This window comes from Manihot esculenta, chromosome 14, assembly GCF_001659605.2.
Source record: "Manihot esculenta cultivar AM560-2 chromosome 14, M.esculenta_v8, whole genome shotgun sequence".
Lineage (NCBI taxonomy): Eukaryota > Viridiplantae > Streptophyta > Magnoliopsida > Malpighiales > Euphorbiaceae > Manihot > Manihot esculenta.
Genome location: NC_035174.2, coordinates 19,094,035 through 19,108,458, shown reverse-complemented (window position 1 = coordinate 19,108,458; position 14,424 = coordinate 19,094,035). Strand labels below are relative to the sequence as shown.

Below are 14,424 nucleotides of genomic sequence, written 5' to 3'. Positions count from 1 at the left end.
TAAATACCACAAATATACAAAGCAATGATATAAGAGATATTAATTTACAAAACAATTGGACCAATGTATCATTACATATAATAGGCCAACAATTAGATAGAATAGAAGAAAAAATAGATAGAAATCACGAAGAAATTACAAATATAGAACATATAGAAACACCTCAAACACCATCTCCTATAACTCCTAAACCAAACACTATATATTTATCTCAGAGATATAGTAATCCAAAACCATATGATATAGACCCAGCTAAAAAACAAATTAATAAACCTTTCACAAAAATGATACCTCCATCACAGAACCCCATCGAGACAGTAACACTAAGTCCAAAAACAGAATTAAATGACATGTCAAAATTATTGCAGAAAATTATAAATGAACAAAGTACTTCCCCAAAACCCAGTATGACATGAGGCATTAAAATAAAAGAACATACACAAAGTAAGATACCAAGTGAGAGTACTAGCAAAGATAAAAATAAAATCACTATTCTAACAGAATATAATGACACCTCTTCTTCAGAAGAAGATACCATATATAATCCCTTAGAAGCATCAGACTCTGACCAAGAAATTAATGTTCCCATAAATACCATAGAAAGACAAAATAACAGACCATATGATTTAAAAATATTAGATAGGAAACAAAAACAGTATAATGCAAAAAATATTTACGAATGGAACATAGATGATCTATCAGAAACAGAAATAATACAAATAACTAAAGAAATGGTTATTGTAGGAAATATTTACAAACAAAGAGTTGGCATTACAGAAAGAGATGCCGCGGAAAATATCATATTAGGATTTACTGGAGAATTAAGAACTTGGTGGGATAAATTATTAAGTAATGAGATAAAAACAAATATATTAACAGCAAGAAGAATTGATAGTACTACAGGAGAACCAGTCATTGACCCATCCACAGGACAACCACAATCTTTTACCTTAGCCTATTTAGTTTACAATATTATATCTCATTTTATTGGAGACTTAGATTTATATACGGAACGAAACAGTGAAATATTACAAAATCTCAAGTGTAGGAAGTTAGAAAACTTTAGATGGTATAAAGACAATTTTCTAAAACGAGTATATGCATTAGCTGACCCAAACGCATACCATTGGAAAGAAAAATTCTTGACAGGATTACCTAGATTATTTTCAACCAAAGTGAAAGAAACAATTGAACAAAAATATGGACACATTTCTTATGATGACTTAACCTATGGTGATCTCATAACATGTGTAAATTTAACAGGCATTAGACTATGTAGAGACATGAAACTACAACAAAAATTAAAAATGGAAAATAGACAATCTCGAAAAGAATTAGGAAATTGGTGTGAACAATTTGGATTCGGAACCATAAAGAAACATAAACATAAAAGATATAAACCTTTTAAAGAAAAAATTTATAGACCATATAAGCATCCTAGGAAGCCATATCATAAATATAATAAACAAAAACCTTTTAAAAAGCGACCCTTTAAAAGAAATAATTATAAGAAAACCAATTTTAAAAGATCCAATGATAAAACTAACATAACTTGTTATTTGTGTAATCAAAAGGGACATTATGCAAAAGAGTGTCCTGCGAGACGAAAAATATATGAATTAGGTTTAGAATTAAAAATAGATAATATAGAACAATTGTTAGAAAAAATTGACCAAATTAAGTTATCTTCTTCAGAATTAGATGATGAATATAGTAGTGATAATTCAGCAGATACAATAAGTAGTTCATATAGTAACCATAATTGTCAAGGAGAAATTTGTAGTTGTAACAATAAAGTAAACGTTTTAACAGAATATCAACAAGTATGAGAACAAATAGAACAAGTACAAGATTCTAATATTAAACGAAAAATGTTTAAAAAATTAACAAAATTAATTAATGAAGAAATAAGACAAGAAACTGAACCACCAACTAAGTTTGAAGACATTGAACAAATGTTTAAAAACAAAAGACCAGTAACAACAATTTCTTCCATGGATTTACAAACAGAAATAAAACATTTAAAATTAGAAGTCAGACAATTAAAATATAGATGTGACCAATTAGAACAAAATCAAAATCAAAATAAAAATACAGGACAGAGTTCAGGAAAGGACAAAACTAAAATAGAAAATGTATTAGATACGGACACAGAAGAAGAACAAGCCTTAAAATTTAATGATATCACTAGAATAAAATACCAAAAATGGTATGTCCGAATAAATTTGACAATTAAAGATTTTAAAATAGAAACTATAGCTATGTTAGATTCAGGTGCAGATATGAATTGTATAGACCAAGGAATTATACCAAGCAAATACTTTCATAAAACGAAGCAAACTCTATCTGCAGCAAATTCAACTAAAGTCAAAATAGACTATAAAATACCAAGTGCACATATTTGTAATAATGGAATATGTTTTAAAACCAGTTTCATGTTAATTAAAAATCTAAATACACAAATTATCTTAGTAAATCCATTTTTACAAATGTTATACCCATTTAAGGTCACACAATTAGGTTTAGAAACCAATATATTAGGACATGATATTATATTTCAATTCATAACACCCATTAACTACCATGATGTTAATTTATTTCAACAAGAAAACATAAGTAAAATTAATAATTTAGAAAACCAAATAAAATTTTTAAAAAAGGATTTACATTCTATTAGAATAGAAGAACAGTTAGAAAATTCAAACATTAAACAACAAATTAAAAATCTTCAAGAACAATTTGAAAAAGACCTATGTTCAGATTTACCAACAGCATTTTGGGATCGAAAACAGCACATAGTAACTTTACCATATGAACCAGACTTTAAAGAACAAGATATACCAACTAAAGCCAGGCCTATTCAAATGAACCAAGAAATGTTAGAATTTTGTAAAAAAGAAATTCAAGATTTATTAAACAAAAATTTAATTAGACCAAGTAAATCACCATGGTCATGCGCAGCATTTTATGTCATTAAAAATGCTGAGATAGAACGAGGTGCACCAAGATTGGTAATCAATTATAAACCATTAAACAAGGTTTTAAGATGGATCAGATATCCCATACCAAACAAACAAGATCTCCTAAATAGATTATATAATGCAGAAATCTTTTCAAAATTTGATATGAAATCAGGATTTTGGCAAGTACAAATAGATGAAAAAGATAAATATAAAACATCATTTACCGTACCATTTGGACAATATGAATGGAACATTATGCCATTTGGCTTAAAAAATGCACCAAGTGAATTCCAGAAAATTATGAATGACATTTTTACACCATATGATTTTATTATAACTTATATAAGCAAACCAAAAATGAAAATATTTCAGACAAAAATTAGATTTTTAGGACATGAAATATATAAAAATACCATAGTACCAATCCAAAGAAGTATAGAGTTTGCTGACAAATTCCCTGATGAAATTAAAGATAAAAACCAATTACAAAGATTTTTAGGATCATTAAATTATATCTCTGATTTTTACCCGAAATTACGAATATTTTGCAAACCATTATATAATAGGTTAAAAACAAATCCTAAACCATGGACAGAAGAACATACAAAAATTATTCAAGAAATTAAAAGGTATGTCAAAATTTTACCATGTCTAAATATTTGTAACCCTGATTTTCCCAAAATAGTAGAAACAGACGCATCTAATCAAGGATACGGAGGTATTCTTAAACAAAAAATAAATGATAAAGATTATATTATTAGATATTATTCAGGATTTTGGAACCCCACACAAGAAAAATATTCTACCATTAAAAAGGAAATTTTATCAATTGTTTTATGTGTAACAAAATTTCAAAGTGATTTATTAAACCAAAAATTTACAATTAGAGTAGACTGTAAAGCAGCTAAAGATGTATTAACCAAAGATGTCAAAAATCTAGCTGTTAAACATATTTTTGCTAGATGGCAAGCCTTTTTATTTATATTTGATTTCGAAATAGAACACATTAAAAGCACTGATAATTCCATAGCTGATTTTTTAACCCGAGAATTTTTGCAGGGACAATGACGGACAAAGGAAAAGAGCCTGAAAAGATCTCTTTAAGATCTCAAACAAATATTCCTAAAACAAATCTGACAAATGCAAAATTATTTACTTCTGGACAAACTTCTATTGCTAGACCAATATACACCAGTACTTCAAGCATTATGCATAGACCAATGAGCCCAATTTCTAGTGCTTTAATTGTTCAACCAACTTACCCAAGGCCCAGGTCGCCAAGGCCCAATTTTGTGTTACTAAACAAATTCAGTCCACTCAATCCATTACAGACTCCTCCTGATCTCATAACCCCTTCTACTTTCAAACAAGCAGTTACAGGATTTTCTTCATCCAATCCAAGCCCAACAATATCCCAAGACCAATCCCAGACAGATTACAAATACAAAACCATTGAAGATTATATTCTCACCATTGAACCCGAGTTTTGGGCCCAAAACCCTAACCTTAATGTTTACCAACTCTGTGAGACTATATTTCCTAAAACTCACTTTTATATACCCGATAATTTCCATAAATCCCAACAATTTTATGAAGCCATTCTAGTTAATACCAATTCTCTTATCATCTATAACAATTTTGATCCCCAGATTCCAAATAAATTGAGGTATTGTAAGATAAGAATATTAAAAATATGAACTCTCACAGACTGGGGACTAGAGCCCCATAAAACAAGAGAAATGGTAATGACAAACGGACAAATGAGACAAAATATTAAATATAATTATTATGATTATCAAATGGCTTGGGAAAGAACTTTCCTAAAGCAAAATGACCAATTATCAGTTTCTTTCTTTTTCTTTTTTGCAGACACTTTCACATATCCATTACCATATTGGTTCCATCGATGGTGGAACAAATTTGGAATAAATGAAGACATAATTCCTGACCAAGTCAAGATAGCAAAAACCCAATTTTTTGAACAAAACCAATTACCTGATACAATTATATATTCACCCCAATGGGCTATTTATTGCCACTATTTCCATATCCCATGGATCCTCATGACAGAATATCAAATAAAAGACCAAACTCTTGACAATTTCCAGATTCCAATCTTGATTCGCAGATATAAAATTAAATGGTGGAATAAAACTAATCTGCAGGCCTGTGGCCCAAAAGCCATAGAACAATTTTTCATGGACCATCCACAATACAGCAAGGCTCCAAGCCTATCCACCATAACCAAACATGAGACTTTCCTAGCCCGAAAACAACAGTTAATGGCACAAATGGCAGCCTGTACCTCAGAAAAAGAATATGACAAATTATTAGAAGAACTCAAAGAAACCAGAAGTGCAACAGCATCACCATCACCAATTGATCTTGCAGACGATAATGATGACTTCTTTACACAAACAGAAATGTAGGACCCACCATAAGCCTACACTCTGACAAGTGGCAGATAAGCATCAAACAAAAGACAAAAGAAGGAACCAACAAAGAGGGACCCACAAAGCACTCACCAAGTGGCAGACAAAGACCAGTGGCCAACAAAGAAAAAGAAAAAGAGAAAAAGACAAGTGACTCACCAAAGCACTGAAAGAAAAAGACAAAGCAAGAAAAAGAAAAAAGATGATAGCCGACAAGAAAAAGAAAGATGATGGCCGACAAAGACAAAACATTGGGACCCACACAGAATGGACCAAAGACCGCTCAAGCAAAATGAATTCTCTCTTGGCATCCGGACCGCTCAACTCTAATGTATACCCATTTGAAGTCCGCCCATGCCTATAAATAGCAAATTCCAAACCAAGTGAAGGACACACCAAAAAATTTCATCACATAAATTTTCTCTCAAATTCTCTCATGTATTTTAAGATAGTTGTATTTTCAATCTGTAAGGAGTTCCAAGTTTACTACAACTGGAACATAGCAGTTTATTTTTAAATATTTATTGTACAAAGTAAGTTGTTTTTATTTTCAGTCTTTAATACAAAGTACTTTATACAACTGTTACTGTATAAGACCGTGTTGACGGCAACTCTTTCTATCTCTCTTCGAATACCATTCTGAGTTAACTCTGGGATTCCAGGTTAACAGTGCAGGAACCCTGACCAATAAGTATGCTCTGTGCTTGCAGTACAAACTGATCTGGCACATCAGAAACCATGAACATTGAAATAGAAATATTTTAGTGTCATATTTGTAACCAATTTTATATTGAATACTATTGTTATGAATGTAAATGTTTTTATACTGTTGATATCACGGATCCTTATCTGGATCTTAATATTGTATAAATTTAGATCAAATAATGGAATATTTAATTTTAGTATATGTTTATGAATCAGACAGTGGATATATTACTGAATATATTGTTTATTATGGACCATCTCTTTATGTATTTTTTCATACTATATTAGATATTGCATTACAATTCTTTAATCATTAATCATATAAAATCATTAATCATATAATGAGATTTATAATAAGTGCATTAGAACAATTAAGTCTAATAGATTTAACAAATAAAGGAGAAGTTGAATGTTTTAGACATTGTTTAGTAAGACAAGGAACACATATGTATGAGTGGCATATAACCAATCACAACCAATTCTGTGACTGTAGAGAAACACAAAGAATGTTAGATTTATTTAATTGTATTATAGCTTACTTAGATCAATTATTAAGAAACAATAATTTTTAAAGTAAGAAATATTTAAATCATAAAGTAAGAAATATTTAAATCATACAATATGTTGATTTAAAACTCTGTAAATGTGGTAAAATAAATTACTTACGATTTATCAAATATTTGAAATACTAATCATTAAATTATTGACTATTCACTTGTGAAATTTTATAGCTTTTTTTTTAATATTCTTGTAGTGCAATTTTACCTAATATAAAATACCAAAAAATACAATTTATAAAACTCAAACATAATAACTTAACTATGTATGGAAAAACTCCATGAAATTGCAAAAAATGATTTTTTTTAATCAATTAAAACACAATTAATTGATTCAAAATTACAATACAAAACATTAAAAGCTCTTCTACCAATATTATGCAATACATATACAAATATATGCATATAAGAGGGTGGATGGAATACCTATCTTTTGATGCGCAGTGAAAACAATACCGGGATGACTGTAGCATTAATCTCGTATAGCTGGTCTATTGATAGTAGAAGTAATCACGGAAGCCGAATTACTCTCTTTATTCAGTGTAAAAGCTCATGCCTTAAAGATTGTGAAAAACAAGAGATAAAGAAAGAAAGAGTTTTTGTATTTTTCTTTGAGATCTGCATAGAATATATATTTTCTATTGTTAAGTTTAATTGGATTATTTTCATTTAAAGTAATTCTACTCGCTCTCTAACTTTGATATTTGAATATTAAAACACCTGTAGATAAGATATCATAGATAATTAGAATAATGTTTAAACTAATTCAATATTATCTAATTAATAATAAATTACATAAATTAATTATTATTAATGGACTTGCTAAAAATTTAAAAAATTAATTAATAAATATTTTAAAATGGTAGAAATTAAATTATAAAATATTTAATAATTAAATTAATAAAAAATTAATTAATATAAATTTTAAAATATTATAATATTTTAATATATTTTTTAAAATGAGAGGGTAGTTTTATCAGTTTTCTATATTATAAATATTTTTTTATATTATAAAGATAAAATAATAATTTTTTTTTTTATTTTAAAATTATCTCTAGAGTTATAGTCTTACTATGGACATCATATAGATTAATGGTTGTTAGCCTTTCCAAGCGTTTCAGTTTTTAGCCTCCACAGAACTAGTGAGGAACACTGTTTCTCTCAACATCAACTACACATACACTCTCCCTACCTTCCGTCTCTGGTCTGAATTGTTATCTGGTTCGCTGAAAGCCCTAATTCTACGCTCATAATTCCAGGTACTAAATAAAATCCAACTCTTATCTGTCAATTCTCTTGGATTTTAGTAGAATCTCATTTCAGTCATACTATTTTACTCAACAATCAATATCTATTTGATTTCGCTAAATTTAATGTTATTTGTTACAATTGACGGTATTGTACTCACTGATCGAAGATCCCAAATTTGAACATCTTTGGACCAGCATTTAAACTTCTTGTTTTATTAATTAGTCCTAGATTTTATCCTGACGTTTGATTCACTCTTTGATTGCGCCTTTGAGAGTAAACTTATGTTTTCTCGAATTAAATATTTCCTCCCATGCGCTTATCTTGATCTAAACATTGGTGTTTTTCCAGTTTGTCCTAATTGTCTATTCAGCGTCCCAAAATGTTGTTATCTTATTCTTATCTGTGTTTGGGTTGGGGAATTGGAGAGAAAAGAAAAGAAACTAAATTTGATTTCTTTAAATTATCTTTTTTGGACAATGACTAGAAGAGAGAAAAGAGGAGAAAACAAGAGAAATCATTTCTCAATCCCTTAGAGTGAACCTAAAACATTTCACTCCAAATTGGTGGGAAATGGAGATAAGATTATTTGTATGAAAAATCTTTAATGCCCTTTAAACTAGAGGATCCTTTTTTAAATTGTATGGGTAAAAAGAAATTATATTTGCCTTTGGAAATCAAATTTCTATTCTTTTCTTTTCTCTCCAGTTCTCCTCCTTAATTTCTCCTATACATTTAGGAATCCAGACAAAGGGTAACATTCATGGGCTGTCTGAAACTTCAGCTAAACTACCTCCTTGCTTATCTCCAATACAATGAATTTTTAGAAGATGTCTTTGGCGTAATCCTATTTTGACCTGGTTGACTAGTATGTATGAGTAATTTTAGTCATGTTTGGTTCATTTTGGGTGTGGAATGAAATTCCTAAAGCATTTTGAGCTCCTTTAAGATATAAGCTAAAAGAAAACAAATACAATTGGTTGTTTCTCATCTACATCTGTGCTAATTGTTGTGCTCAAACTTTTTATTGTCTTTCTCTTTCTCCTTTTTTAAGCTCTTGTCTATTTTCTTTTTCACTCCCTCTCCCACTCTGATGCAACCCAATCTTAGCTTACAACTTGCAATTTGTTATTTATTAAAAATACTTTTTATTTAGAAATTTTATATTGTTAAATTTGGATAAGGTCTAACTCACTCGAAAAGATAGTTCAGAGGAGGAGTTGAAGGGAAGTAGTGCTTAAAGCCTTTATAAGGAGCACATTACTCCTATCCCAAACCGATGTAGAATTTCCCTCACGCCCAGGACTATACTGGAACGTGACACATTTACGGGAGATCCAACATCGGTGGGAGGCTCTGATACCATATTAAATTTATATCAGGTCTAACTCACCCAAAATTTAGCTCAAGGAAGAAGTGCCTAAGGCTTTTATAAAGGGTACATTACCCTATCCCAAACTGATGTGGGATTCATTTACATGGAGTAACTGATTAGCCAATGCTTAATGGTGGAATCGTTGACATTTAGGAATGAGTTCTGAGAGTGTAAAGGAGGACTGCTTTGCATGGGCAGCTAGAGATCCATCTGGAGTTTTATCACCATACAAGTTCAAGCGCAGGTATGTTTGATGCATCTTACTCTTTATCTATGAAAATTTACAGAAATGGTCTTTTCCAATTGACTGTTTTTGTTGTCTCATGCCTATGTCCTGTTATATAACGTTTGGTTTCATTTTTCAAATACTAATGTCAAACTTTGTGTTTTCTTGGCATCTTATGAAATAACACATGATGTAAAGTGATGTGATGATATAGACAACCTGGAATATACCACATAAGTTCTCAGAAAATTGTTTTAGATTCAGATTGCTTAAGATAAAAGAAAAACAAAAGCTTCACAAGTGATGTCCCAGATTATCTTGAATCACTGACGGAATGAAGCCCCTTTTTCAAAAATAATGTTGTTATGAAAAAAAGGTTTCCTGCCCAATACTGATGTTCCAACAAGTAAAAGCTGGAAATTGGGGTATTTTTTTTCTCTCTTTACAATAAATTCTTACTTTCTAACTGTTAGTACTCAGCATCATATTTAGAACAGCAGCATTCTTATGGTTCATCAAAGGCCTAGATTCACTGAGGATGGTATCACTCCTTTTTGAATTTCATTTTCTGGTCTATCAGTTTGATAACTTGTATTAATGATTTACTAGCTAATCTTGTAAACGCTTTTCAGGACTACTGGGGAAGATGATGTTTCCCTAAAAATCACACATTGTGGAATCTGCTATGCTGATGTTATTTGGACTAGGAATAAACTTGGGGATTCAAAGTATCCCTTGGTGCCAGGGTATGTGGCTTGATTATAATTTCACTAGTTTGATAAGTTCCTTAAACTTATGAGTCCATGACTACTAGCTGCATGCAGACATGAGATTGTTGGAATGGTACAAGAGGCTGGACCTAATGTTAGCCGCTTCAAGCCTGGTGACCGAGTTGGAGTAGGCACTTATGTCAACTCATGCAAAGAATGCGAGTATTGTAATGATAGGGAAGAAGTTCATTGTGAAAAAGGGTCAGTTTTTACTTTTAATGCCATTGATCTTGACGGTACAATCACAAAAGGAGGATATTCTAGCTACATTGTTGTCCATGAAAGGCAAGTCCTCTGCAGTCAATCTTTTTATTCTTATCCTTCCACTTCTATTTTATTATATGGAAAATGATATAAATCCTCTGTATTGTGCCTGCTTTATATGCCTCTGAAAGATATTATTCATTTCTGCTGCTAAACTGTTTTCCACTTCAGGATATGTAATTTCCCTTGTGCAACAATTTTGCATGCAGGCTTTCTCACAATTGTCTTAGATCTCTGATGTGAGGATTTCATTGTATTACATGGAATAAGGAAATTAATGGAGGAATTATATTGTGACATTTGTGATTGTTTTCCACTTTATTGAGCTCATAGTTAGACATGTGCTAATTCTTGCAACTGCCGGGATAATGCACTTCTGTTCCTTCACTTCAGAGGAGCATAGTGCAAGGATGTGGCAAAAGAAACGTGATGCTATAGCTTGTAGAGTCGACCACTTGCCCAATTTCAGGAAATTGAGCTAGCTTTAGCTATTGAAGATGTTAATTTTTATTTTTTAAATCTGCAGGTACTGCTTTATGATACCAGATGACTATCCATTGGCCTTAGCAGCACCCCTGCTATGTGCTGGAATTACTGTTTACAATCCCATGATGCGACATGGGATGAACCAACCTGGTAAATCTCTAGGAGTGATTGGGCTAGGTGGTCTTGGTCACATGGCAGTGAAGTTTGGGAAGGCTTTTGGACTGAAAGTAACAGTTTTTAGCACAAGCATTTCTAAGAAAGAGGAAGCCTTGGGTGTGCTTGGTGCAGACAATTTTGTTGTCTCATCTGACCAAGAACAGATGAAGGTAAAATCAGTTAAATCTTCTTACCAGAGCTTTCTCTGTGAACACAATATGAAAAGAACAAATCGATCTGCCTTTTTATAATTTATTTTTTTTCTAAAACACGAATGAGATCTTTTTTGCAGGCACTCTCTAAATCACTGGACTTTATAGTTGACACAGCTTCTGGTGATCATCCATTTGACCCATACATGTCACTTTTGAAGACTGCTGGGGTTCTTGTTCTTGTGGGGTTCCCAAGTGAAGTCAAATTCAGTCCAGCATCTCTCATTCTGGGTAATCATGCAAGTTTTAGAATTAAAATCTGTTTTAAGTTATTGAGCTTTAGCCTTTGTTACTGATGGTTACTTTTGTTACAAAAACAAATTACAGGTATGAGAACCGTGTCTGGTAGCATAACGGGTGGTACAAAAGTGACACAAGAAATGCTGGACTTTTGTGCTGCTAAAAAAATTTATCCCGAGATAGAATTAATCCCTATTGATTATGCAAATGAAGCTCTTGAAAGGGTAGTAAAGAGAGATGTGAAGTACCGGTTTGTGATAGATATAGAGAACTCCTTGAAGTGAAGATAGAGATGAAGGCTTATGATATAAATCTGGCAGGTATGGGAAATCTCTTTATGGAAGCAAAAGGAAATATCTCTGCTCAAATAATTAAGTAAAAGGTGGTTGATTACTAAAGGCAATTAACCTTTGCTAGTAGCGTGTCTGGAGGGAAATTGGTTAATGTAAGGTCATGGTGATCAAGTGTTGGGCATCAAATATTCAAATAAGTACTTTCTAAATTATTTGCCAATGGGATGATGAAATCAAACGAAATCGGCAAAGCTGAGATGGCTCTGTCTGTTTGTCCGGGTGGTGACATGTATTCATGCATGCTTGCATGCTGGTATTTTTTTTTTTTTTTTTTTTAATATTATTCTGTTGTTGGGGTACTAGAAATTAGGTGGGATGACAAATTCCGCTATAATATATGGTAATTTGTCCAATTTATGTCTTATTTATTGTTAATTATAACAAAAAATTATTGAAATACTCTTAAATCCATTTTCAATGTGGAATAACTTGCAAAATAAGCAAATAGAAACAAAGTTTATTTTCTCAAGTTCTATAGAAGAAGTACATTTTGATTATTTTTCATTAGAAGTAGCAACGAATTTAAGCAGAAGAATTAATTTGTTGAACATAAAAAAAAGAGATGAGATTAATTTGTTTGATCTTAAAAAAGATGAAAACAGTTCCGTAGAAAAATTGTATTATAAATTACTGTAAACTTTGTACTGGAAAATGAAGAAGCAAAGGAATGTTTCACTTTGAAGACGGCCAGAGGGGATAGGCAAAAGTCATTAGCAAAGTAAGCATTAACTAGTAAAGAATTATATGAGCAATAGAATCACGAGGGTTTTGCTGTTCAATCCATGAAATTAGACTCCTAATATGGAACAAACTGGACAAAAAAAAAAGAGATACACAAGTATACAGTGAATGGTGTTTAATTAGTATAACAGTTTTTCTTTAGTATCTTTTTATTTCTTATATGTAAAATGCTAGTGGTAAGTAGGATTGTGGATGGTTATTGGAGTTTCGAATAGAAATAAAAAATCGGACTGAAAGACAGTTAGTAAAAATTGAATAGGCCGAATTGAATTTATTTATCTATTTCATTTTAATTCTGATTTTTAGACAAGAATCATACCGAAACTAAATTGTACCAAATAATTTTATATATATATATATATATATATATATATATATATATATATATAATAATAATTTTAATGAAATTATAGTTTTAATATCAATAATCTTAAAAAATATATTATAAAAATTATAGCACTTTATTTAATGAATTTAAAACTTAATTTTATAAATCCTTAAATAATGTATGGTAGAAAATTATAAATAAAAGTATAAACAAAATAGTTATTTGGGGCTATTCTAAGTTTAATAAAAATTTAATTTATTGTATGTATATATACTCTCTTTGATTATATTTATTATTTTATATTATTTAATTATTTTTATTAATTAACTTAGATATAATTGTAAAAAAATTTTAAATTATTCGTGCTTTAATAAATATATCTAAAATTATAAAGTCAATTAATATATCATAAAATAATTATTTTTTCGTTAAATTTAACAGAATAATCAGCATTAAAAATTAATATTTTAATATAATTGATAATTATTAAAAAATTTAAACTTTATGAATTTCAATAATTATATCCTAAATTTTTTAATAAATATACTTCAAATCAATCAATTTGATTTTATTTTTAATTTTCATTCGGTTTATTTTATAATTTTAGATAATATATTTTTAAAAATTAATAACTCAATTTTTTTTTGTACACATCTTATCAATTTTTTGTACAGTTATAGAACATAAATATTGTGATAACAGTAACTCTAGTAAATTAATAAATATATTTATGGTAACGTTTCATAATTTTTTTATTAATTTTTTAATTATAATCATATAAAAGTATTAATTTTATTAAATACTAAAAAAATTTTAAAAAGCTTTTTAAAAATAGAATTATAATAATTAATTTATATATTATTATAATATAAAAATTTTTATTAAAAAATAAATAAAAATTATGAAATAATGGAGAGAGTATATAATCTCGTGAAATAATGGGGAGAGTATATGTTTGTAACGAGATAAAATGAAGTATTTGTATGATACTCATATATATTTTTATTTTAATTTATTTTAAAATATATTTATTTTTTTAAATAATAATAATAATTAATTTAATTTTTATTTAAACTTTTTAATTTGATTAATTCCGTTAAATTATAATACTTTATAATTCAATAAAATTATAAAGTTAGAACTGTTTTAAAATTTAATTTATTAATTTAATAAATTATTTTAGAATTATTTAATAATATTTTTGTAATACCCAGCTAGATTTCGGCATCGGAATCCCTACCTTCCGGCGGAATCTCCGTTGGAATCTGAAATTCTAAAGAAGTCAGAGGCTTCTAGAGGGATAAAATATGTTTTCTAAAATGTTTTTACTGATTTTATGGTTTTTAAATGAAAAGAATTAGTTTTGAA

General features: G+C 29.5%; 1 protein-coding gene across 7 annotated transcripts; it reads left to right on the top strand.

Annotated features, from left to right (window-relative positions):
• Positions 1 to 7,758: 7,758 nt before the first annotated feature.
• On the top strand, positions 7,759 to 12,340 carry LOC122721197 (probable cinnamyl alcohol dehydrogenase 1). Of its 7 annotated transcripts, none has more exons than XM_043950583.1 (7): positions 7,759 to 7,916; positions 9,434 to 9,524; positions 10,139 to 10,252; positions 10,331 to 10,561; positions 11,067 to 11,352; positions 11,475 to 11,625; positions 11,722 to 12,340. In XM_043950583.1, exons 2-7 carry the CDS (start codon positions 9,436 to 9,438, stop codon positions 11,916 to 11,918), a joined length of 1,068 nt encoding a protein of 355 aa, XP_043806518.1. In that variant the 5' UTR covers positions 7,759 to 7,916; positions 9,434 to 9,435; the 3' UTR covers positions 11,919 to 12,340. The 7 variants fall into 7 exon arrangements, with proteins under 7 accessions (XP_043806518.1, XP_043806520.1, XP_043806519.1 ...); XM_043950585.1 differs by lacking the exon at positions 7,759 to 7,916 and adding an exon at positions 9,288 to 9,343; XM_043950584.1 differs by lacking the exon at positions 7,759 to 7,916 and having other exon boundaries at positions 9,416 to 9,524.
• The last annotated feature ends 2,084 nt before the right edge of the window (positions 12,341 to 14,424 follow it).